Here is a 27182-nt window from a genome sequence, read left to right on the forward strand (position 1 = left end):
GGTGGCCCCTGCCCCGAGTCCACTCACTGGCTTTGCCAGGCTTGGGCTGCTGCAGCAGCTCGGCAGGGAGGAGCCACCTTCCGGAGGCACCAGAGAGCCAGAGCATCCTGCTTGTGGCAGCAGCGAGCCCCAGCCATGGAGTAGCCCGCGCAGTGCAAGGGGGCAGCAGCCCTGCAGAGGCAGCGGCACCGCTAACGGGGACCAGCTGCGCCCCCCTGCCTCTCCGGCCCAGGCTGCGGCCCAGGGCCCCACCGGGGGCTCCTGCAGGCTGCAGTGGATATATGTGGGCGCCAGCCCCCATGCGCTTACCAGCTCCCCGCTCGCCTAAGGTTACCATATTTCAACAATCAAAAAAGAGGAGATATCCCTGCCCTAGCCCCACCCCCATCCACTCCCTCTCACTTCCCACCCCGATTGCCCCGGTTGGAACCCACCCCCCCCCACCTCCTTGTCCCCTGACTGCCCCCTCTGGGACCCCTGCCCTCCAGAACCCCACCCCCTACTTAAACCTACCTGCTCCCTGTCCCCTGCCTGCCCCCTCCTGAGACCCCACCCACCCTAACTGCCCCCCAGGACACTACCCCCTACCTGTCCCCTGACTGCCCCAACCCTTATCCACACCGCTGCCCCCAGACAGACTCCCGGGGACTCCCATGCCCCATCCAACCACTCCTCGGCCCCTGACAGGACCCCCAGAACTCCCGACCCATCCCACCTTCCTCCTGTTCCCTGACTGCCCCCCGAGACTCCCCTTACCAGGCCCATGCCTGTAGACACTGGCTGTCCGTGGAGGCAAAACGCCACATGGAGTGCTGAGGCAGCCGGAGGAGGGGAGCAACGGGAGGAGCAGCAGTGGCTCACACTTCCATGAGTCGCAGAACCTGAGCGTGGTGAGGGGGGAGCCGGAGGGGCGCACCTTCCCGGGCTGTGGCCTGGTGCCCCCCCCCGGGGAGGGGGGCTCCTGCAGCAGACGCATGCGGGCAGCGGTCCCCGTGCGCCTCCAGGCTCCCGCTTCACCACACTTGGGTCTCCGTGGCTCCAGGGAGTGTGAGCTGCTGCCACCACCCCTCCTCCAGCAGGCTCAGGGCCCCGTGCCTTGGCAGCTCTCACTCTTGGGAGCTGCAGAACCCAAGCATGATGAGGGGGAAGCTGGGGGGGCGTGCCTGCCGCTGGTCTGGGGTCCCGGTCCCCGGCCCCGTTCAGTCTCTGCCGGCCTAGGGTTCTGTTCACTCAGCCGGCTGTGCTGAGCGGGGCTGGCAGCCGGGACCCCGGCTGGCAGCCGCGTGCCGGTCAACATTGGCTTGCGTGCCAAAGGTGGCATGCGTGCCATAGGTTGCCAACCCCTGGTTTAGAGTTTCCTTTGATTTTTCTTCTCTTAAAAAAACAAAAAAAACCCACTCAACCCCTCCAAAACCTAACAACTTTAGTTACTTCTTTCACTTTACTAGGGACTACCCTGATGCTGGGTATGCATGCATGCTATGTACATAAGCTGATAGACTTTGCATGTGGTGTCTTCAGTCATGGTCCAGCTACGTTCACAGACTGAACAGAAACAACCTAGACAAACACCTATCATTACCCACCAAGGTCAACCAATCCTTGAACTGGTGGAAGGACACAGCAAATGTTTGCACAAACACCCGTTCATATAGCTTCTCCCCTTCCCCCGTCACTACTCCTCTCCAACTGTGGATTCCTCATAGGGTGGGGAGCACATCTCAACAACCTCGTGACACAAGGCAAGTGGTCACCTACAGAGGTGTGACTTCCTATCAACCTCCTCAAATGCTCAGGAACACATGTGCTCACTTGCTTGGTGGCCATAATGACTTTTCGTTAACGAACAGAGGAGTTTTTAGATTTCTCGCATCCAACTACTGAGGCCTGGTCTACACTACGTGTTTAAACCGATTTTAGCAGCGTTAAACCGATTTAACGGCGCACCCGTCTACACTACGAAGCCCTTTAGATCGATATAAAGGGCTCTTTAAATCGGTTTCTGTACTCCTCCCCAACGAGAGGAGTAGCGCTAAAATCGGTATTACCATATCAGATTAGGATTAGTGTGGCCGCAAATCGACGGTATTGGCCTCCGGGCGGTATCCCACAGTGCACCATTGTGACCGCTCTGGACAGCAATCTGAATTCGGATGCAGTGGCCAGGTAAACAGGAAAAGCCCCGCGAACTTTTGAATTATATTTCCTGTTTGCCCAGCGTGGAGCTCTGATCAGCACAGGTGGCGATGCAGTCCCAAATCCAAAAAGAGCTGCAGCATGGACCGTACGGGAGATATTGATCGCTGTATGGGGAGACAAATCTGTTCTGTCAGAGCTCCGTTACAGAAGATGAAATGCCAAAGCATTTGAAAAAATCTCCAGGCTACACAGTGCTGCGTGACAAGCGTAACGGAAAGCCAAAGAATCAAATGGATGCTCATGGAGGGAGGGAGGGGGTACTGAGGACTCCAGCTATCCCACGGTCCCCAGCAGTCTCTGAAAACTATTTGCATTCTTGGCTGAGCTCCCAGTGTCTGTAGGTTCAAACACATTGTCCAGCGTGGTTCAAGGTATAGCTCATCAATTTACTCCCTCCCCCCACCATGTGAAAGAAAAGTGAAAGAAATCGTTTCTTGACTTTTTTCAGTGTCACCCTATGTCTACTGAATGCTGGTGGTAGACGCGATGCTGCAGCAGTGAAGAGCAGTATCCACTCCTCTCCCCTTCCCGGTGGCAGACGGTACAATATGACTGCTATCTGTCGTCACCATCAGCCCTTGAGTGCTCCTGGCTGGCCTCAGGTGAGGCTGGCTGGGGACGCCTGGGAAAAAATAGGAATGATTCCTGGTCATTCCCAGTAGATGGTAAAGAACTGCTGGTAACCGTCCTCATCATAGCAACTGGGGGTTGAGCTCCATCAGCCCCCTCCCTTTCCTGTGTAAAGAGAAGATTCTGTACTGCCTGGACTATCATAGCAGCGGGATGCTGGGCTCCTCTCCCCTGCACTGCTTAGTGTCCTGCCTGGACTGTCATAAAATGAGGGGGAGGCAGCCTCCCGCTGCTATCTCACTAACAAGTCAGTGTTTCTTGTTCCTGCATTCTTTATAACTTCATGACACAAATGGGGGGAACACTGCCACGGTAGCCCAGGAAGGTTTGGGGAGGAGGGAAGCAACGGGTGGGGTTGTTGCAAGGGTACCCCCCATGAATGGCATGCAGCTCATCATTTTTGCGGGATCTGACACGGAGCAGCAGTGCTCTCTGATACACTGGTTCTCTAGTACACTTGCTCCATATTCTAGGCAGGACTGACTATTTTTAGAAACCATAAAGGAGGGATTGACTCGGGGAGTCATTCCCAGTTTTGCCTTTGTGTCCCCGGCCGACCTCAGCCAGGGGCACCCATAATAGCAGCAGACAGTACAGAACGACAGATAACCGTCTATTTCATGCAAAAGCAAATGAATGCTGCTGTGTAGCGCTGCAGTAACGCCTCTGTTAGCGGCATCCAGTACACATACGGTGACAGTGTAAAAAAAAAAAAAAAAAAAAAAAAAAAAAAACTGAACGGGCTCCATGGTTGCTGTGCTATGGCGTCTGCCAGGGCAATCCAGGGAAAAAGGGTGCGAAATGATTGTCTGGCGTTGCTTTCCCGGAGGAAGGAATGAGTGACGACATTTACCCAGAACCACCCGCAACAATGATTTTTGCCCCATCAGGCACTGGGATCTCAACCCAGAATTCCAAGGGGCGGAGGAGACTGCGGGGACTATGGGATAGCTACAGAATAGCTACCCACAGTGCAGCGCTCCAGAAATCGATGCTAGCCTTGGACCATGGACACACACCGCTGAATTATTGTGCTTAGTGTGGCCGTGTGCACTTGACTTTATACAATCTGTTTTACAAAACCGGTTTATGTAAAATCGGAATAATCCCGTAGTGTAGACGTACCCTAAGAAGTTCCTCAAGAGCACAGCGAACCTCTTTCCCAAACCCAGACATCCTACCCCACCAAGGGAACTGAATTTAGTATTAAAGGGCCTGACCAGACTGCCCTTCCAATTTATGGGCAGTTGTTCATTTACACACCTGTCAATGAAGACAGCATTTCTGGTCGCTATTACCTCCATGTGGAGGATAGGGAAGATAGTGGCTTTTATGGCAACCTCCCTTACAATATTTTTTCCTGACAAGGTCATGCTCAGGCCGCACCCAAAGTTCATCCCCAAAGTGACTTTAGCGTTTCACACGAACCAACTCATTCACCTCCCAACTTTTATCCCAAACCCCTCTCTCATGACAGGGAAGCTATTCTACACACACACTTGACATTAGGAGAGCCTAGGCCTTCTATCTGGGCAGGATGAAGGCTTTTAGGAAAGCTAGGCTTTTCCTTTCCATTCTGGGTAGGACTAAGGGTGCAGCACTATTGGCCCAGACACTGAGTGGGTTTCAAACTGCATCAAACACTATCATGTTCGCAATGTAGTACCTCCATCTGGAATCCATACACACTTCTCAAGATCGGTTTCCTCCTCAGTTGCCTTCTTCAAGGATTTCTTCATCCCAGAAAACTACACAGCACCTACCTGGGTGTCTGCGCATTTCTTCGCAGAACACTATGCCAGCACTGGGGATTCTGCTTATGATGCTTGATCTGGCTCCTCAGTATTGTCATCCATAACAGAATCGACTCTAAAGTCCCAGCTTCCCATTGGGTCACCTGCTCAGGAGTCACCTACAGTGGAGCCACCCGTAGGGATGCTATTCAAAGAAGAAGAGAGAGTGGCTCGCCTTGTGCAGTAACGATGGTTCTTCAAGATGTGCTCCGTTATGGGTGTGTCACGACCGCCTGTACCCCATAAGGGTCTCTGCGGTAAAGAAGGAACTGAGGGGGGTTTCCCTGTGCAAGGCTAGCTAGCCTTGAGCCAGATGAGAAGGGAGGAACAGCGCATGTGTGGGCCCAGTGGATGCTGCTACCAAAGTTCTCTGATCAGCAGTGCAGGGATGCAAGGGCACCAACAGTGAGGCACCCACAGAGACACGCATCTTGAAGAACCATTGTTACTACACAAGGTGAGTAACTTTCTCTTCTGGCATGATGGCAGAAGTTCAGCACATTGTCATATAGGGGAGCTTCACCAGAATAAATTTATCACTGTCACTTCCCAGGTTACTGTAGGCTGATAATGTTGTTAAATAGATTTGCTTAGGGCTTGTCTACATTTGAAACACCACAGTGGCACCGCTGCAGTGCTTTACTCCTGGGGGGATTCTGCAGAACTGTGCACCTGCAGAAAGTCCTCCCCCTCTTCCCCTCCCCATTTCCTATGTTTCCCTGCAGAAAACAGCAAGAAAGCCACATGGAGGGGGAAAAGCACAGGCCTTTGGGAGCATTTTTTGGGGGGGTTGCCCCCCTCCAAACAAGGCACGGGGGAGGGGGAGCACACAGGGTTACATGCTATTGCCCCCCCCCCATTCTGCAAGCACGGAGCTCCCCAGCCGAAGGAGGCTGTGTCTTGGCTCTGCTGACTCAGCAGCTGAATGCCAGTTCCTGGGTCCTAGTGCTAGTTGTGCTTCCCTTCTGTGTGTTGGGATCCCACCTGTTTTCTGTTCTGTGCAACAGTGAGTGCCTGTGGTGGGGCTGGGTAGGGGGACTGAAGAGGTGGGAGGAAGTGGCAGTGGGGAAGGAAGGTGGAGGGGAATGTGGGAGTCTGGGGAGGGGGATGGAGAAGAAAAGGGAATAGGGGAATCGTAGGGGGAAGCAGGAACCTGGCATGCGGCATCCCCTCGGCAGCAGCTGGAGCTTCCCCGTTAACCAGGCCTATCAAACCTACATCTGGACACCTCTGACGAGCCCTCCATATTCAGACCCCAACCTCAACCAGCTGCACTGAGCCTCCCCCCGCCCCCGAACCTGCTGCTGAGCCCCATTTCCCCTGTACCTGGAACTCCCGAACAAGCCTCTGTGCATCTAGATCACCCACTGAACTTCCCGAACCCAGATTGCCCCACACAGAAACCTCTCACCTCAGACCTGGTTTCCTCCCCCTTCCCCCCAAGTCCTTCCACACTTGGCTCTTGTTGTGCTGAGCCTGCTCACCCACATCTGGTGTACCAGACGCAGAGGGGCAAGGTCCTGGGGTATTTCTGAAGCAGGCCCAGCCCTTGCATTGTGTCAGGGTCAGGTGCAGCCTCACTGCCAAGTCCCTGTACCAGGGGAGGTGGGAGCTTCAGGGTGATCTCCCACCTCAGTGTAGCCATGGCCTGTGCTCCCCACTGCCATGCTGGAGCTGCATTTATTTATTGACAAATAAAATTTTCAGAATTTTAAAATATTGTACGTGTAATTTTTTGGTGCAGAATTCCCTCAGGAGTTAGTGTTTCAGATGTAGACATTACATATGCCGATGGGAGAGGTTCTCCCCTCAGCATAGGTAATCCACTTCCCTGAGAGGCAGAATAATTCTAGATCTAGATTCTAGATCGGCAGAATAATTCTTCAATTCATCTAGTGCTGTCTATACTGCGGGTTAGATAATCTTAACTAAATTGCTCAAGGATGTTGATTTTTTCACACCCCTGAGCGACATAGCTGGGTCAACCTAATTTTTTAGTGTAGACCGAGCCTTAGTTTGTTGCAAGGAGATGATTTGTCCCTACAGTGTTTTTTGCCATCCAGCTCGTAAGGGGGCACTAATGTAGGTTTAAAGCCAGTTGTACCCTTCCATTAGAGGTAGAATGATTGATAGTAGCCACCAGATGGAGTGTGATGGAGGGGGAAAAGTGACTGATGGGCTAGGTGACAACTCACATGCCACAGTCTACATCTTGATGTCCCTGCCTTGAAATGAGGTTCAGTATTCTGCGTTCTGGTCAGTAGTAGAATTCACACAGATTTAATGGAGAACTTTCTGGTCATCTAAAGAAAATTGGAGTTAAAGGTATGCTTGGTAAATTACCTCAAATTGTACATTTTGTAGAGTGTCCAAGTGAGCAGCCACTTCCTCATAATATAGATGGAGCTAGTAGCAATGCCTGGTTAAGTACATACACTTTACAGTACAAGCCCTTGCTTTCAGTTTCTCATAAATTGGCCAGACTTCAACCATACAGGCTGAAATTTTCAATATTTGCTGTCTGCCTCTGATTTTCTTCAGTATCCTGTCTCTCCTTCCCTTCTCCCTGCTCAGTCTAAGAGTTTCAGCAAAAAGGCTTCAACTGTTTTCAAGAATGAGGTTAGGAGGAAATACATATACATATACTTTGCCTATGTTACTTTTTTTTTCAGTTGCTTCTTTGAAGATCTCTAATGTATCCATACTTTGGTGGAGGGACTTGAAATTTGGAAAGGAGATAGTACTTCTCTGGCCCTAGGGCTATTTGCTGTCCTCATTAAAATTTACACATATTTGGGCAATTTGTAAGCTTCTGCAAATAGTCGTGTGCACATGCTCAGTAGAGCTTATTTAGAGGTTATCTTCTAAAATGTAAAAACTTTCCATCTGTACTGAGATCTCAAACATGACAACTGCACCACATGTATTACCAGGATCAGAGTTAGAACCGTAGAAGGTGGATTTGTTGCAGTAGTAATGTCAGGTGCCAGGAAGGAGTTCTGGGTGCCGTGAGTTCTGGTCACTGCTGTTCCACTGAATTCAGTGCACTTCACGTGCCTTATTATTGATCAAAGCCTCATACTCCTATATTAGTAAAAGGAAAGTATATTTTTTCATTGTTTTTATAGTTGCAGTAACTGAAAGATGCATAAGGCTTCTGTCAGAGCTGGCAATGGAATTTGAGTCAGATTCTGCACTGCACCTCCTGAAGGGCACAGATCAGGCTGGAATAGGGAGAACAAATAGTAATTTGTCAGCTTCCAGAGTGTGGACTCCTTTGGAGACCAGAGTAAATTTTCATTCACTTAGCCCCACTGCTTTCAGAATGAATGTGCCAATCTTATATGTGACTGTGTTGTCTTCAACCATTAGGCTATCTGTCTAGGTGTATTATTCCAATCAATGTAATATCTGAGTGCCTCATAGTCTTCATTGTTTTTATCCTCACAACACTCCTTTGAGATAGGGAAGTCCTAACATAAAGAGACAGATTTACCAAGGTCAGACAGGAAATCTGTGGCAGAACCGGAAATGGAATCCGGGTCCATTTAACCATTGAACCATCCTTTATCCCTAGAAGGAATTCTAGACGTCCTGGTTTCCAGCCCTACTGATAATCCACAATAGAGTTTTTTATTTTAGTTTGCTTTCAAAAATAAAAGGAAATTACTTACAAAACACTATTAAAAGAACATTAGACTGTGGGAACATATAAGAACAAAGTTTGCAAAGTCCAAGCACTTAAAAATCAGGAAATGTCAGAATTGAAGCTCCCAGAATTTTGCCCCTTGTGCCTATGTGTTTTGATAGTTATTAATTACACAATCACAAACCCTTTGTTTTACAAGTCTCCTTCATTTAATAAAGAGCGTGGACGGCGAATGAGACAGAGGAACGTAAGAAGAAAAAAATTTGGTTTGACCCAGCATGGCCATTCTTATGTTCTCTTGTGTTCAAGGTACTGGACTTAGACCTAGAGAAGCTGGGTTGTGCTCCCAGCTCTGCTACAGACTTTTGTGATGTTGAGCAAGGCTATCATAATGCTTACGCACAAGGGGATAGAATTAAGGTTGCATGAGACAAACACCTAGTTCTGTGCCCTTAAAGAACACACTTACTTGAGAAACAAACAAAAAAAAAACCCCTAACCCTATACTTCAACACATTAGCAACGAAGACATACAATTTTCAGTCATTACAAAAGCAGAATTGACTATGTTTGTGTGAAGAATGTGGGAGATATCTGTATTATTTTTTATGAATATAGTATGTATCTCTGTTTACAGACTTGCTATTGTGTTGTTTATTATGTGGGTTCTAAGGCCTTGTCTACACTGCCACGTTACAGCGCTGAAACTTTCTCACTCAGGGATATGACACCCCTTCTCCCCCCGACTGATGCAAGCTTCAGCACTGTAAAGTGGCAGTGTAGACTGCACCAGCACTGGGAGCTGTTCTCTGAGCAGTGGGAGCTACTCCTCTTGTGGGGGTGGTTTTTTTAATAGCGCTGTGAGGTCTCTCTCCTAGTGCTGGTGCCACGACTACACAGCCACATTAAAGTGGTGCCGTGGCAGCACTTGAACATTAGTCGTGAAGACATGCCCTTAGTATGCCGAAGTTCCTTGATCATCCATAGAAAGGCAGAGAATGGCTTTAGATAATCTAATCACTAGTAATACAAGTGTCAATGCCTTTGAAGCCAATCTCTGACCAAGATGAACCCATCACCCCAGACTTATTTTGAGGGGAAGGATGGGGGCTTTCAGATGAAGAACATGGAATAAAACACTCTTGAGTAGATACACTCTTTGAGCTGAAGGAAGAGGCAGTGTCTGCAGGGAGGCAGATGGGACTCCAGGCCCCAGAAGCAGGGTCTGCCTAAACTTTAGGTAAGATACACATGTGGGCCCTTTTAACCCTTTTCTCTGGATGCTGGGTTCCTATGAATAAATAAATATGTTGACGAAGCTGTTTTTAGTCATTGCATTTACCTGCTGGTAACAGCTAATGAAGGGACACCTATTGCAAATGCCAAATCCAGTTGGATCTGCTGTGGAAACACTGTTGGTAAAAAAGGGATTGTGACGGGTTGGATCACAGAAACCTTCTTGGCAGATGCCACCCAAATGTGCCAAGACTACTACTACCCCGGTCTTCCCTGCCAGCTCGGGGTCCTAGCACCATGTATTGCTGAGCCAGACACTCCCATCTGCTGCATCAAAGACCCAGGATCTGAATTACTTGCCCCAAAGCTGCAGGTTTACTTGAAAGCCGCTAACAGAAGTGTTCTTGTCTTTAACACTCAAACGCCCAACTCCCAATGGGGTCTAAACCCAAATAAATCCGTTTTACCTTGTATAAAGCTTATATAGGGTAAACTCATAAATTGTTTGCCCTCTATAACACTGATAGAGCGAGATGCACAGCTGTTTGCTCCCCCAGGTATTAATACATACTCTGAGTTAATTAATAAGTAAAAAGTGATTTTATTAAATACAGAAAGTAGGATTTAAGTGGTTCCAAGTAGTAACAGACAGAAAAAAGTTAGTTACCAAGCAAAGCAAAATAAAATAAAATGTGCAAATCTATGTCTAATCAAACTGAATACAGATAAGATCCTTACCAGTTCCAGAATGCTCCCTTTTACAGACTAATCTCCTTTTAGCCTGAGTCCAGCAATCACTCACACCCTTTACAGTCACTGTCTTTTGTTCCAATTTCTTTCAGCTAGCCTGGGGAAGTGCGGGGAGAGGCTCTCTTTAGCCAGCTGAAGACAAAATGGAGGGGTCTCCCAGGTGTTTAAATAGACTTTCTCTTGTGGGTGGAGACTCACTCCTATACAAAGTCCAGCTCCAAGATGGAGTTTAGGAGTCACCTGAGCAAGTCACATGTCCGGCATGACTCACTGTTTTTACAAGTAACATCCATTGTTTACATGCTACCTTGAACATCCTCAAGTAGACTTCTTATGTGGATTGGAGCATTCCAAGATCCATTGTCCTTTAAGTGTTTCTTGATGAGATACTTTATTTCAATATTCCTTTCACCAGGAACTGACCAAATGCTCTACTAAGGTTGTCTAGAAATCAAGCCAGTACACAGCCAACATTTATAACATTCATAATGTCAAATACAAAAATGATGCATGCAAATAGGATTAATACATTCAGTAGATCATAACCTTTATGGAGATATGTTGCATAGCATACGTAGCATAAAACACATTCTAAGCATATTTCCGTAGAGCTTTATGAGAGGTACCATCACAGGGATGTTCCAGTCTAGAACTGGGTCTGTGAATGAGAGAATCTTGGGATTCCACTCTGAGAGGCGGGAAGGCTCAGGGCCTGTCATTTGAAAGGGTGCACTTGAGATAAACCCAACGGAGGTCAGAAGTGCAAGCTAACCATGTGACTTTGACAGCTGGCCTAGTCACTTCCAAGGAACACAACAGTTTGGATTAATTTTAGTTTTTGGAATACACTGAGTTTGGCCATGACCGGCATGTTCTTGCAAGATTGGAAATCATATATAGGCATCTATAAATAATATACATTTTTAACTTCTTATATACAAACCTGAATTATCCTAACTGAAAATGTACAAGTTAAACTGTGTCTTTTCCACTCAACTATTAACCTACTTCAACACATTTCTCACACCTACCTACCTGCCTCTACAGACACCTGAAGCCTGCTGATATTTTTTGCTTCATTTTGATATTTAAATAAGTATCCTTTCCTGAAAGATACAGTTAGCTTTAAGGTTGTTAAATTAGTCCTGACTTTAAAAAAAGAGAGCGAGTGAGCAAATGTTTGTTACAAAACAAACATGCACTCTTTGTTGTCAATTCGCGTTTTTATTAACTTACAGCTTAACATGTAAATTTATTTACTTATAGAAGACTAACTTTTAAAAATAAATCCTACCTAATTCTTAGAGATCTTTTTAGTCATTGTATAGTATTTTATGTTGTCTTATTAGTTATCACTTGAATACAATTTGATGCTTAACAACCTCCAGAATTATTTTGAGGTTTTATACTAAAGAAATGGTAAATAAATATAAGTTTATTTAGGTTGATTACTTCAAAATTATAGCATAGTTTGAAACTTGATGGATTTTAGATGGGTTCAGAAATTCTTGCAAACTTGAAGTGTTTACATTATGTAAATAATTCATGTTAGCACATACATTTCGTAACATGCTACGGTATTTTGTAGCATATTAGTTTTTCCTTGTTAAAAAAGGATACTTCATCGGTCAATGATTTAAGATGAGAACATGCTGTTGAATGAAACATCTGTTTATCTTTTCTTAGCAATTGAATCATCCGAATGTAATTAAATACTATGCCTCCTTCATTGAAGACAATGAGCTAAACATAGTGTTGGAATTAGCAGATGCTGGAGACCTCTCTAGAATGATAAAGGTATGAATTTCATTTTAATAGCCTTTAATAATCTATTTGGAGCAATGTACTATGTTTTTATTCACTTTTCATTCTAATTGCTAAGCTTATGGGTCTTGCAAACTGGATCTTTGGTTCTTAAATTACAAATATTGTGTTTGATTTATTTGAAATGCAGGCTGTAATTGTTTAAGAACAAATGCTTAGAGACTCAAATAAGAAACTTGCAAAGTCTTTCTCTCCCCCCCACCCCCCCTCCCCTCCACTTTATGAAGCAAATTTGTTTGGAAATACTTTTATTATGCTGCAGTAGCTAACTGTGGTACATTTGAGATTAGGTCGGTTGCTTCAGATCTTCTTCTCTACATTGTGTTTCACAAATAATTAGGGCCCATAGAACAGTCCATGAGATTTGAGAAATCTGCTTGTAGTTGCTGATTTTATGTTTGGCTCTTGGGACTGGAACATTTATCAGTAAGGCTATGTTTTAGTCATGGATATTTTTGGTAAAAGTCATGGACAGATCATGGGGCAGTAAACAAAAATTCACAGGCCCATGACCTGTTTATGACTTGTACTAAAAATATCCCAGACTAAAACTGGGGTGCCATGGGTGTTGGGGGACGAGAGGGGGTGCAGATGTTGGGAGGAGGGGAGTCATGGCCCAGGGGGAGTGGGGGTGCTGGTGGGAGGGAGTTGGTGGAACAGGGGCAGGCTCCTTACTTAGCTCCTGGGAAGCGGCAGCCCCAGCAACCTAGCTCCACATGCTGCCTCCACTCTGTCTCAAGCCCTGGCTCTGCAGGCTCCCATTGGCTGGGAACCACAGCCAGTGGGAGTTTTGGGGTCCGTGCCTGGCTGCGAGCAGAAGCAGCATGTGGAAGTGGGGGAGCTGAGGGACAGGAGCCCCCCCCAGGTAAGCAGTGTTCCCAAGTCCCTCACCCCCTCCGTATACACAAACACCTGCTGCTGGGAGACGGGGAGCCCAAGACTGCCCCAGCAGCAGCCAGTGTGACTGACCCAGGTGTTGCCTGAACTGCTCAAGTGGCTCCTGGGCCATCCACATGGGGCTACTGCAGAAGTCACGAAGATCATGGAAAGTCATGGAATCCATGACCTCTGTGACACACACAGAGCCTTATTTATCAGTTCTGCAATTTTTATAATCAATGATTTTATCTTCAAAATGTCTGTCTGTCTGTATCAGTCTCTGTCTGCATATATGGTTTTCCAATGTATAACTAGGTTTTTCCAGTGAAGCAGTAAAGCTAAAATTGCTTATATCATTTGAAAGGATGCTCTTCAAATAATCTGGGGACAATTTTTAGTTTAGCAGTTCCTTCAAGTTGGATAGGTGAGTAGTAAGTATGACATCTCTTCGAATAGTGGTTCTATGGATGCTCCATGTCAGGATGTGTGTGGACCCATGCACTCTGGATTGAAGATTTTTGTCAGCCGTGTCTGTGGGTACATGCTTGCTCATTAGGCACTCTTGGTGTTCGGATACAAGGGCATTTAGGGAGGGACCAGCCGACATTCCAGTACCTTCTGAACCTCCTGCAGCTTGAGATGGAGTTTTGCAGTATCTCGTAGCTAGCCTCATGGCTTGCTACATCTTTTTCTCAAATTCTCTTTATTTTCTGAGTATTTTATTTATATTTTGTTTTTAGCACAGATTGTGCTTTTAAAAGGGGAGGAGGGGCTCCCTTTCCCTTCTTCAATTTTTGTGCACTGTTTGGACCTTTTTCACAGTTCATGATTCACAGCCACAAGTGCAGGTTATACCTAAGATTCCAGGCTTCAAACCCTGCCAAACCTGCCATAGGTCTTTCTCATGCATAGCTAAGAAATTGTCAATGGAGCACTAGCTGAGACCCACAGTATTTGAGTCACCCTGCCCGCCATACATATGATCCACAGAGCGCTCCAGCAACCATCTCTACAGTGGCAGTAAGAAAAGATCCTGGGGGCCCTTTGGAACCATCTAAACCCGCAGTCCCATCCCTTGCAGTACCAAGACAGCAGCAGCTAAGAAATCCATGCTGCGTACCAAGAAACTGTCTGGCAAGCTATCTAAAGCAGGACCTGCATTAGCACTGGTCTCTGTGCTTCTGAGGCACGTGAACTCGAGAGCCAAACTGAAATAGCCATTGGTTCTGCCTCCAGCAGACAGACATAAGATGCACTGATCGTACTTCGGTGTTCTCTCCAGTATCACTGGACATTCCGACTCCTGACGTTTCCTACCCAGATTTGCTGGTACTGTCCAGTCTTTTAACTCATGAAAATCTTTGGATCCTGGAGAAGCCTGAATCACTGTAGCTGCGGGGTACAGAGAGACATTACTCACTGGTACCGTCTCACCTCCTGGTGCCTACTTCCTGTTGAAAATGGTAGTGAAGGGTGTCTCACCATCCAGTACTGCTACAGCCTCCAGTCCCTCACAAACTCTTTGAGGGTACATAGTTGCATTTCCAGATGCTACCGACTAACTGTCCTTATCAACCTGTGGTACTGCTGCAATTACAGGACCCCCTCCAGGTCCCATGCCATCTTGACCACTGGTACTGACACCGTTTGCCACTCCAGTTGACACAGATGACACTGTATCTGGTTTGGAAGTGTCTATGCAGTGTCACTCTTTTGACTTCCATTACTAGAAGTTACACCCTGGTGATGAAACTTCTAGTGGGAGATATACTTGACATCACTGGTAAGGACAAATGTGGAGTCTTTCCCCCTTCCCTTACGATTCACAACAGTGGGCTTATTGGAACCCATGAGTCTCTTATGGGGTCCTGTTATACAGGGTCCCAACTTGTGAGAAGAACTGATGGCCTTGGATCTTTCCACACAGCAATATCTTACAGGGCAGCAAGAGCCACCTGCTGAAGAAGAAACACCACCTTCCCATAAAGTCACCTCCTCAATAGACAAGGCTACCATGCCTTCCCCATCATTTTATGATGATGATTTCAAGGCCTTTCAGGATCTTATGAAATATATAGTTGAGACCTTGCATATTCTGTTGGAAGAGATACAGGAGCCCCAGCACTCCTTGTTGAACGTCACATATCTTTTCAGGGCAAATCACTTTGCTCATCAGTGATGCTCTGATGGCCCCTGTATGTTCTGACAGACCCCTGTTTCTATACCACCTACAAGTAAATGAGTGGATTAAAAACTCTGTATCCCACCCAAAGAACTTTCCCAAAGAGGGAACAATTTCAGGCTCTTATAAGGCAAAGCCAGATAATCACCAAGGCATCTCTCCAGGCCTCACTAGATGCTGCTGACACAGCTGCTCTCTCCATCGCTGTGACAGCCAGGCTTCTTGGCTACAGTCCTCTGGTCTGCTTCCAGAGGTATAAAGCACCATAGAAAACCTTCTTTTTGAGGGACCTAGATTATTCAGGGGTGCCGTGGACAGGTCCCTTCTCTCTTAAGGACTCCAGGGCAACTCTACCATCTCTTGCCATCTATACACTTATGGCAAAGAGAAAGTACAGTATATCACAGATGGCTTAGTGATCTTGCCTGGTACAATATCAGCCCACAAAAACAACTGAATCCCTAGGAAGAAACCTAGGTTCACAAGGAAAGGACCATCTTCTACTGCAACCTCCCAGTAAGTGACATCCTGGAAATGACCATTTTGACTCTCTGGACAGGAGTCATGATATCTCTCCTGCTCCTGATGCTATGGTGCACATACCTCCCCTCAACTCTGGTAAAGACATCTGTCCCATTTTCTGTCTTCATGAGAGCTCATCACCTCGCACAAATGGATCCTGGAAGTGATATCTACAGGTTATTCGGTCCAGTTCAGTTCTCTTCCACCTCCCCGAACAACATAGAGACATGTAAAAGCAGCAAAGAATCCTGTGGCACCTTATAGACTAACAGACCTTTTGGAGCATGAGCTTTCGTGGGTGAATACCCACTTCCTCAGATGCATGCATCTGAGGAAGTGGGTATTCACCCACGAAAGCTCATGCTCCAAAAGGTCTGTTAGTCTATAAGGTGCCACAGGATTCTTTGCTGCTTTTACAGATCCAGACTAACACGGCTACCCTCTGATAGAGACATGGTTGACCTACTGAGGTTGACACACTGTGAGTGTAGATGCTGTAGATTGACCTGTGTCAATCCTAACAGTCCTCTGGTAGCTGTCTCATAATGCCCCATTCCCTGGGATAGTGACCACTCTGGCCACAATTTTTAAATCCACCACTAAAGTGTCAGAGAGACCGGAAGTCACCCACTCCTTTAAAATCCCCTGCATGTTTTTAGAATGCCTTTTCCAGATTGCCCACATTCGCGAGCACACCTAGCTCCCCTAGTTGTGTTCAACTCCCCAGGCGGCTATGCCGGATCCACACACTAGCTGTGCTCCTGTCTGGAGTAGACAGGAAGTATTGAATCTCCTGGGCCAGTGTGGAGAAGAGGCTACAGACAACCTCTAGAAATGTTGACCTTTATGAGCAGATTGCACTGGGCATGCAGGCAAAGGGATAGAAGAGGGATCAGCAGCAGTGCTGTGTCAGAACTTCATCCAGGGATACCACAAGGCTAGGGAGTGCAACAACAGATCTGGTGCTTCACCCAGACCTGCCTCTTCTACAAGGAATTGCGTGCTGTATTTGGCAGAGACTCCACTAGCACTTGCAAACCACTGTGATACCTTGGAGAAGCCTAAGACGGAGACCCTTGCTGTGAATAGTAAGAAGGAAGAGGAAGGAGTGTGAGAGAAATGCGGCAGGGAACTCTGTCACAGTGTAGCCAGTCCTGCCAGGTGAGCGAAGATGAACCTGGTGAAGGCTTGGATGTATCTGTGCCTGCATTTTTCCTTACAATGTTTAAATTTAAAGATGTTGCCCATCTTACCCCAAGTTAAAAAGATAAAGGTATTGACTTTTCATTGTTTCATTGTTTCACTCTTATGAGAAGTGGTAGAGGTACAACAAACAGGTAGAATTGGATTAGGCAGGGGAAGGGTGACATGTGGAATACTTTATGTGCATAGGGATGTCTCTTTTATTCTCCTGAGAGGTCTTGATTAAACTTTCCTGGAGATACTCTGCAGTCTTCTCCCAAACAATACTCCAGCACAGACCACTGCTGTGGCTAACTATTCAAATGCTCTTTCAAAGCTTCCCTCAACCACATAGCTCCGTGCTGGGATCTTGTACTAGCCTTTGTGTCTGGCTGTTCAAAGTCAGGCTCACCTCTGCCTTCTGCCCTGGTGCCAGCTTCTCCTATTTTGCCTCACAGATATTATGCAGGTCACAACAGGTAGCTATAACCATTGGGATATTTTTCTCATGGAGATCCAATCTAGTGAGTAAACACTGCTGGCATTCCTTCCGTTTCCCCAAAAGCACATTCAACAGTCATTCTATACCTGCTAAGGCAATAGCTGAATCTTTCCTTGGTGCTGTCGAGGTGATCAGTGTATGACTACATTAGCCAGGCAAGCAAAGAGTAGACTGGGTCCTCAAAATCATTATTGGTGAAGTGGTCCTGGATGTCCTCTATGGCAAGGTGCACTGGTGTCAAAATAGGGATATGCATGCTGTCTGTCATCTCAAAGCAGTTCGCACTGCTGCAAATCCATCCACCATGTCCTGCATGGGGCTGAAAATAAAAGTCCTGTGTAGCAGCAGATGATAATGGCCCCACACACTTGCATGGCAACTGCTCCCAGTATGGATTTTCCAACTTCAAAATTATTTCCTACTGACCAGTAGCAATCCAGTGTTGCAAGCTTCCAACATGCATTCACTGATAGCTTCTCCATGTTCAATTTGGCGCCAATTCTTTTGTCCATGTTCTGGAGAGCTGGATGAGCTTGGCATGCTGGTCCAGGAATGTGGCTTTTTGCATCCAAAAGTTCTGCAGCTTGTCATACCAGACCTCCATTACAGTATAATCCCACCTGTCAGTGCTCATTTCTAAGGTCCAGAAGCAACATTCCACTATCTATAGTTGCACCATGAATGCCACCAACAACCTAGAATTTTTTTTTGATGTGTTCCTCAGCAAACGGTCCTCAAATAAATCCTCATGTCCCCCGTTGGTGTGCTGCTTGCTGCAGATTTGCAAATACAAGGAGAATCATGTGCCCTGTATTTGCAACATTCATGAGAACAGTGCAGACCTCTGCAGGCTCCATGCTTCTGTCCAAGATGGAGATACAGAAAAGTGATGTGCGGGTTTCTGTCATTTTCTTTTTTTTTAAAAAAGCATGAAAATTATAGGATATGGATGATATTATGGGATGGAGGAAGTTGCATGCTGGAACTTAACTCCTGGCACCCAGACATTCTTGGCAAATCATTTTGATTCCACAACACGCTATGAAATTTTCCAAAAGACATTGCACTGGAGGGTGGTTCACGAGGATACCTACCCATGGTGTGCCACACTTTGCATCGACACAAGCACTCCTGCTATGTACACACAGTGCTGACACAAGCAGGTAAGTATGCACATGCCCAAGGGATACACAAACATTGGTGATTGCATGCCCATATAATTTACATTGACAACAGTTTGTAATGTATACATGATCTAAAATGTGTAATTTTCAGAAGCGTCAAATGCCAAGTACAGTACCAACAAATTTTGTTTGAAGTAAATGGGCATGGTAGATAGTCCGCACATGTGAAAATGAGGTCACTTTTATTTAAGTTTAGGTCATTTTTGATTATCATGGTGTTGTATCAACTGATAATCAGTGAAAGAGTTATTTTATTCCAACACTATTTTCAGGTCTTCTGCATACTTTTTATCGAAATCATTTAGAAAAAGTTAGTGGTTAGTGAAAGAAACACCTATTTCAAACAATTCAGCAAAGCACCTAAGCATGTAAATAGGTGCTTAAGCGTTTTTCTGAACTGGGGGCTCAAAAAGAAGTGAGGCTATTAGTAGACTTTGAATACCAAAATGAGTGGGAGTGAGAGCAAAGTATTTCACTGCCTGTCTATTATTTGCCACCATAATAGATAGTCACTGTTTTCTCTCTAAAGTTCTGTTTTCATGCATTTCATATTTGCAGTTCATCTGTGAATACATGCTTTAAATTAAAATTGTGCGTATTTTGACCGTTTTCTTGCCTGTTTAGCACGACTGCTGCAGGTTGTCTTCAAATGTTTTATTTAATAAGATAAGAAGCAGAAATGACTGGACATGGGTATATCTTTTAAAACCTTTGAGTCTCCAACAGTTTATTTAAAATAATTGCATCATTTTCCAGAGATGGTTAAACATTTCTTTAGCTACTTAAAATGATTTAATTAATCAAATTGTATTCAACAAATGTAGTACTTGATGAATTTTGTGGTTTATATGGATTGAAAAAATATGTAACATACCTTTTTTGTGCAATATTTGACCAGTTAAATATCTAGTTGTATAGTATTTGTTCACTACTTTATTTTATAAATTGTGTTTTATTGTTCTGCGACTAGCCCTAGTCTAGATATTTTTTCCAAGAGAAATTCTGCAACCTGCACAGATCACTCCATGGCAACATGACATTTTTCCCTTTCAATTTGTCAAATGTTGATTATTCTTACATTCCTATCCTGTTACTCCCACCTCTGGATCTTGGATTTAACATGTCATTTTGGTTTACTTTCTTGTGTGTACACCAATATGAATGCTGTCAACACAGCACGACTCTGGGAATCAAGTATGCTAGTTAATTAGTGCTCGCTTTGCCTCAGCAGAAGACAAAGCAGAAAAGCATTGTTTTGTGTAGGTCCTACAAGAACAGAGAATTTTAATTTTTTCACATTAATGTATTTTTTAATTGACTTCTATGCTTTGAAGATTACTCCTCACTAGACTGACAGTTTTAAGATAGGACAGTCAAAATTGTAGTCTAAACAAGTTGACTATATCCTGTTAATAATTATATCCAAATCTGATATATTTTTTTCTGTGCCATGAATTATTAATTCTGTACGTTTACTCTTCATACAACATAAAGGAATGTTTGTCTTTTCTTTTGAATGTTCTGATTTGACACACTTCTTAATATGAGTATTCTATGACAGATTGCCTTATAGCATGTCTGGTTTTATGACCCGTTGAAGCTTTTTTTTTTTTAACCCAATACGTGTCTAATGTCTCCCTCAGTGCAATTGGCCTAATTACACATTGTCCAAGTTGGTGGGCATTTCTTAGTATCTAGATCTTGGAGGCAGTTTGTGATGTCCTCTTAAAACAGGAATCATGTTTAATGTAGCAAACCTAGATTGCTGTTTGATGTTAATGACAACCTATCAGGCTGTCATTAAATATGTATGAGGTGTCACAATGCACTCAGTCTTCATACTGCTTGTGGGAGAAATTACTTGATAGTCTGCTGTTCAGTTGGTATTAGTTTGTTTTTTTGGGGTGAGTTTTGTAGTATTTTGAAGGAAATCCTTCTAAAATAGTCTGAAAAATAAGTGATATGTAACAGAAGGGAAAAACTGACAAAGCTTCTGTGAGAGTGTGTTTGTCTTGTCACTTAAGAGGGGGGGGAAAGTGCAAGAATGAGTTCTGTGAAGGAGAAATCATATGGCTTCCAGTATGAATAGTATCATGCTACTGTCAGTTTTATTCAAAGGCAAACTGGAGCCCTAAACAGGGCACCGTGTTGCTAAGTGCCTTGCCACAATGAGGGTACAGAAGTATGTTACTGAAAATTTAAATGACCACAGCTTGAACGACACACAGCCAACAATTAACCACCAAGAAAATCAGCACTATACAAGATTTACTTGTGTTAATTGACACCACTGCCACCTCACAGGATGCTGCCACAGCTCATAGCACAACACAGCGCTGACTCTCTGTTCTTCTTCTCTTCCAGGAGTCATTGGGGTGAGCTTTTATTAACTTTCTTTTTGTAAAAGACTAAGTTCTTGTTGATGAATTTCAGTACCTTTGAGGTCTTCAGTTGAAAATATTTTCCTATGTGAATGCTATTCATTTTAAGCCTTCAGTGAATAGACAACTGAGGAAAGTCACCTGATACATTAGGATTCATCTGTATTGACCAGGGAAGCTCTCACTTCTGTGTTTCACTAGACAAGCTGAGGTGCAAGCACTAGTGTGGGCAACTTTCATGATTTTACAGGTCTCGTGATATTTTGTAGTTTTCTTAACGCTGCAGTGATTACATGAGAATTTCAGCTTACTCTTTAAAAAAAAAAGTTTTTAACTTGCATGATTATAGGAAGAACCTTGAAAACAAAGAGACCCAAGTGTACCTGTGATAGTATGTTCACCCCAGTTGCTCAGAAGAGGCTACTTGACACAGTGGGCTGCATCTGGGTGAGGTATGGGCTAGATATACACCCCTAGCTGAACCTAAAGCCCAGCTGATAAGAGGAGGTTGGGCTTGCAGGAAGAGGTTGTGAAGGGAGAGAAGCAGCAGTCACTCTCAGGGTTGAGAGAAAGGAATAGGAGGAACTGTAGTGAAACAGCAGCAAAAGTGAGACCACATTGTTCTTAGCTGCTGATTGTAGGGTCCTTAGGCTGGAAACCAGTGTAGAGGGCTTGCGTGGGTTCATGGGGAGTAGTGGACTCTGAAAACAGCCTGAGGCAGTTTGGTTAGAGAAGCTTTGTTACCCCAGACAAGGGGAAATTAGTGACCTGGCCAGAGGGCCAAGCCACGAAGTGGAAGCACTGCAATGGGTGGCGTATGAGGGAGGCTGCTAAGTGAGAGATTTGGACAAGGGGCAAAGAAACTGCAAGAGGCGGTGTCAGACCAGTGGTGAGCTAATCCCCAGATGAGCCAACCACAAGGCGGTGCCACAGCAGTAAGTGGAGAAGATCCCATGACAGTGCTGTAAAGGCCCCCAACCCAGAAGGTAAATTAAAAGCATCCCAAATTGTGTGTGTGTAAAATTAAGAAGTCATTATTTTTAAGCCAATCCATACTTTTGGGTGGCATGACATGATTTTTAATAACTTGGTGTTAGCAGTATTGAAATGCTCAAATGTTGTATGGATGTGCATGAATGAGTTACAGTTAATATAGGAACAAACATACATAAATCATCATACATCAAGATAAGAATATACCACACTGTTGAGTTGGGGTGAGAGAAGGAAGAAAAAAAAAAATCTTACTACTCTGTATTCCTGAATTAGACTTCTGGATACCATTGCATCAAACATTTTTATAAGTAAATAATAAATTGCTTCAGAGCATCCTGATAAATGTAATTAATTAATAGTCTAGATATTCAGTATTTCCCAATTAGTGATAATTGAACACCTAAGGCTGCAGTATGATAAAGTGCTCCCCAAACACAGGGTAAAAAATCCAAAGTGGTGTACGATAGAATTTGAAATCCAATATAATTTTATCTGTAATAACTATCAGTCTAATTGAATTGGAGTTCACTTGCTTTTTTAATTGTTAGATATCTGAGTTCTTGGTGTATGTTAAATTAAATTGGTAATAAAGCTATATTCTTCTTTCCCGCTTCCTTTGCTCAATCTTCATTTTAATGTTTGTGGAACTTGTTTACTTTTACCAGAGAGACCTATCTGAGAGATAATCTGTGTGAATATCTCATAATCTGGTACACAGTTTCATAGTTTATTTTTTTTAAATATTTTTTGCTCAGGTTGAATGTAAAATGCTGGATTTAGTCGTTTTTGTGGGGTCTCTAATTCTCACACAGTCTTTCGCCTTAAAGGTGTAAGACAGGTTTTAGACTTGACCTTCAAAGCAAAACTGCAGAGTACCTTTCCCTTTTCTTAATAGCCATACTTTCCCCATCTTCCTTTTTCTGTTAACCATGATGTTATGTGACAGTCTAATTGTTTACTGCTTACCTTTTAAAGCTGTAACTGGAGATATTTGATGGAGAAAAATAGCACATCTTCTAACGGCATTGAAGCAAGAAAGTCTCTATTTAAATAGGACAGTAAAAGAATTGTTGAAAACAAGTAAGGCTTTTAATAAAGTGTTGAAAGGATATGATTTCAAGTGTCTAAAATAAGACAGATATCATTCTACTGTGCAAGATAAATTAAATATCTGTTGTGAAAAAATTGCTGTAAGAAAAAAATTAAAATAATAAGAAAATCGTTGATCAAGATACTTACTAAGCCAATATTCATTTTAAAACTATTTCATTTAAATTCTTGTAACACATTAAAAATGCAGACTTTAAATAAGTGTGTCAAACAGGTCATAAAAAAGTAATTCACTATACATCATAAATAAACATCAAAGCATCCATTCTCAATATAAAACACAGATATGTTAGCAAATCTCTTAAAATAGGAAAAATAATCCTGACTATATAAAAATATCACATATGCACTTTCTTACTTTAAAAAAACTTGTGTATGTTTTTCCAATTTTAAAATGCAATATCAGTTTTATAGATACTAGTGAATCCAGTACATCAACCATGTAAAACGAGGCAAATGTTTTACAAGCTTATATAAAATGAACAAAATTAGGTTCCAGGTGAACTTGGAAGTCTCTCTCAGTGGACTTTCTTCATTTGGAAAGAAATGAATTCTTTGTCCTTGAAAATTGTAATTTTCTGCCGAATAACTGAAATAATTCTAGTGACATATGTTTCCTCTCAGACAATGTGCCCAAGTCCAAGTTACTATCTAGACATTTGGTATTCTTTCTAGAGTCCCAGAAATCCTATTCTGACCTTCTTTCCAGTTAAAAATAATCAGTATAATATTGGAGTTTTAAATCTTAATTATAATAGCTAATTAAGGATATTTATTTTTCTGCTATTAGAATTATTATTGAATAAAATTTTGAGTAGGGTATGAAGAATTTCCTTTAGTGATAATATTTACAGTTCTTTGTTTAGTATCGTTAGATGTCAAAGATCCTTAGAATATAGTTGAACTTCATATTCTCAATTCATAATTTTCTCTGAGACCTCAGATTTTCTCCATTTTTGAATTTGAAGCTAAAATTACTACGATTTTTGCTGGCCTTTTTTCTGACCTGATAAACTTACAAGCCATGCCAACGGTCCTAAGAATTGTGAGTCTTTGGATTATGGTATACTATACTTCCCATGTTTTCTAGTTCAAAGTGATTGGGCACCAACCTCAAATGATGTCTCTGAGAAATGTCAAAGACTTCGACTTAGTAGCATGCTTTTGTACAGTCTGTCTTAATGTAGAGAGGGTTTTTTTTTTTATGTATAATGTATATCACCTTTTACTCTGAGCTTTTTATGTTTAGTTTTTAAAAGCTGTCTAGTTATTTTTAAACAGTATTTTCAGGAGGCAAATACTATTAGGGGACTTTACCATAGGCTATATTAATTACAGAACAGAGCTTAATATATTTTTATTAAATGGTTTTTATGAGTGGAAACCATGGGACTATGAACCACACAAGCCAATTTTTGACATTTAGATTTGTTTGGCTACCGGTAATATTCTTTTGTGTGTTACTTTTTCCTTTTATAATAGAAAAATAATGCTCTCTCTCTTTAATTTTCATAGAAAGTATTTTTCTAAAATAGATTTTTTCTTATTTCTGTTTGTACACTGATTTGGCTTGTTTCCAAGCTCTTTCGGGTCCTCGATGACTTTTGAGTTCCTTATGCTCTGCTGACTTTCTTTGCACACTCTTAAAGAAATCTCTTCAAAACCTAGGCTGCCTTGTGCTTGTATTAGTTTGGAAGCTTCTCTGGGATTGAGGAAGATGACTGGCTGGGACACCCACTACCATTGCAGCTCAAGGAAGTGAACCTTTGTCTTGGGAAAGGGGTCTTAATGTGCTGGCCATTTATCCCCTTGCGTTCATGTGCCATTATTGGACAGGGAAATCTCATGGCAGTTCACTCCTCTTTACTGCTACCACTCTTTTGGGTATGTCTCCAGTACAACATAAGCCCAGGATCAATAGAACTCAAGTTAACAAGATCCTGGATTTGTGAACCTCGGGGTTCAGCGTCTACACTCATTTATAACCACAGGTTAAGAATTGTTGAACCCTGGGTCCAGTCTTGGGACTCCAGAGTCTACATTGCATTATGCGGGCCCAAGTCTAACAACCCATATCCCAGACTTCCTAGTGCCTTCCCAAAAAGTGACCTATCTAGCCCTTTGTGTTGCAGTATGGGAAATCTTAACTGTCCACCAAACTTGACTGTCCATAGGACAAAAGAAGTTGTCTCATGGGTTTGTGGAATACTTCTAATCAACTCTAAAAGCACAAGTCCAGTGGGGCTGCATCTACACTGCAAAGCAATAGGGATTGAATGGTGGGTCCCGGCTTGACTCAGGCTCAGACCTCCACTTATGTGGTTCCTGGGACCCTGGGTTGGCATGGTTTGTGTGTGGATGGAAGGGGAGTTAGGCGTGAGCCTGAGTTCAGACACTGGGCTTACACTACAATGTAGACATACTGGGTATGTAAGCCTATAACCCAGTAAGTTCAGGATTCAAACTCAGGTTCAAGGCTAATCTTCTTTGTGTCTACAGTACAGTTGGGCTAACTCAGGGCTCAGTCCCAGGGTTCCCGAATGCTACAGGATTGTAGGGACTGAGATTGAGTCCTGCACTTGTTTTGCAGTGTAGCCGCAGTCCCACTTGACTCAGGTCATGGGAGTCATCCAGAAGTATTGCATAATTCTGTTGGACATCTTCTTTAGTCCTCTGTATCCCAACTATCTGCAATCTATTCTATTGAAAACAAAAGCTACCCCTCCCTTGGCTAACAGCAGCAGCTCATGTCAGCATTAACCCATTCTGTTCTGGGTTAATGTTCTGGCACACTGTCAGAGAGCCTCCTGGGTTTGCAATGAAGAGTGAACTGATCGAGCCTTTTGCAAAGAGAGCTGTTTCCTGATAACATGCAGGTTGGACAGTAAATTTTTCCCACAGTGCATCGTGGGCTAGAGTGGTTACATTTCAATGGGTGGGGCGCTAGGGACTCTGGGATATGGTTACTTTGACTTGGTTCTGTGCACTGCAGTGTGGACCCCAGAGCCTTAGGTTTGTGCACAGGTCTGAAAATTCTTAACCTAGGGTTACACAATGCAATGTAGATCAAAGGTGGGCAAACTATGGCCCACAGGCCACGTCCGGCCCGTGAGACCATTCTGCCTGGCCCCTGAGCTCCTCCCCTGCTGCCCCCCTCCTCCCTCACCTCAGCTTACTGCGCTGCTGGCACAATGCTCTGGTCAATGGGGCTGCGAGTTCCTGGGGTAGCAGAGCCTGGCCTGACCCAGTGCATTTTGTGCACAGTGCGTGGCTGGCTCCAGCTGGGCGGTGCCGCTGCTTGTCCTGGCGCAGCCACGCCGCCAGCCACAGGTGCTCCAGGCAGTGCGGTAAGGGAGCGGGGGACACGGGTTGGATAGAAGGCAGGGGAATACGGGGGGTGGTCAGGGGCTGGGGGTGTGGATTGGGATGGGGGCGGTCAGAGGGTGGGGAACGGGGGTTGAATGGGGGCGGCAGTTCTAGGGACGATCAGGGAGAAAGAGTGGTTGGATGGGGCAGGGATCCAGGAGGACAGTCAGGAAGGAGATGGGGGGTTGGATGGGGTGGTGGGAGGCAGTCGGGGCGGGGAGGGGTCTGGGGGCAGTCAGAGAGAAGAGCTTGTTGGATGGGCAAGAGTCCTGGGGGGGGGGCCATCAGTGGGTGAGAAGTGGGGGAGTCAGATAGGAGGTGGGGGTTGGGCCATGCCTGGCTGTTTGGGAAGGCACAACCTCTCCTTTACCGGCCCCCCATACAATTTCTGAAACCCGATGCGGCCCTCAGGCCAAAAAGTTTACCCGCCCCTGGTATAGATGCTCAAGCCCAGAGTTCCCAAACATGGGTCAGCTGACTCAAGTCCCATTAAGCCTCGGCTTACATTACAGTGTAGACATTCTCTCTGGGTACGTCTACACTACGGGTTTATTCCTATTTTACATAAACCGGTTTTGTAAAACAGATTGTATAAAGTCGAGTGCATGCGGCCACACAAAGCACATTAATTTGGTGGTGTGCGTCCATAGTCCAAGGCTAGCGTCGATTTCTGGAGCGTTGCACTGTGGTTAGATATTCCGTAGCTATCCCATAGTTCCCGCAGTCTCCCCCGCCCCTTGGAATTCTGGGTTGAGATCCCAGTGCCTGATGGGGCAAATATCATTGTCATGAGTGGT

General features: G+C 44.5%; 1 protein-coding gene across 4 annotated transcripts in view; it reads left to right on the forward strand.

The window, feature by feature from the left end:
* NEK7 (NIMA related kinase 7) overlaps nucleotides 1-27182 on the forward strand; it is a 151529-nt gene that overhangs the window by 66010 nt on the left and 58337 nt on the right. For all 4 annotated transcript variants that reach the window (XM_050961473.1, XM_050961472.1, XM_050961475.1 and 1 more), the window contains one exon: nucleotides 11944-12054. In XM_050961473.1, the coding sequence (XP_050817430.1) occupies nucleotides 11944-12054 (111 nt within the window). The remainder of the gene's footprint in view (nucleotides 1-11943; nucleotides 12055-27182) is intronic.

Source organism: Gopherus flavomarginatus, chromosome 7 (genome assembly GCF_025201925.1).
Source record: "Gopherus flavomarginatus isolate rGopFla2 chromosome 7, rGopFla2.mat.asm, whole genome shotgun sequence".
Taxonomy (NCBI): Eukaryota; Metazoa; Chordata; order Testudines; family Testudinidae; genus Gopherus; species Gopherus flavomarginatus.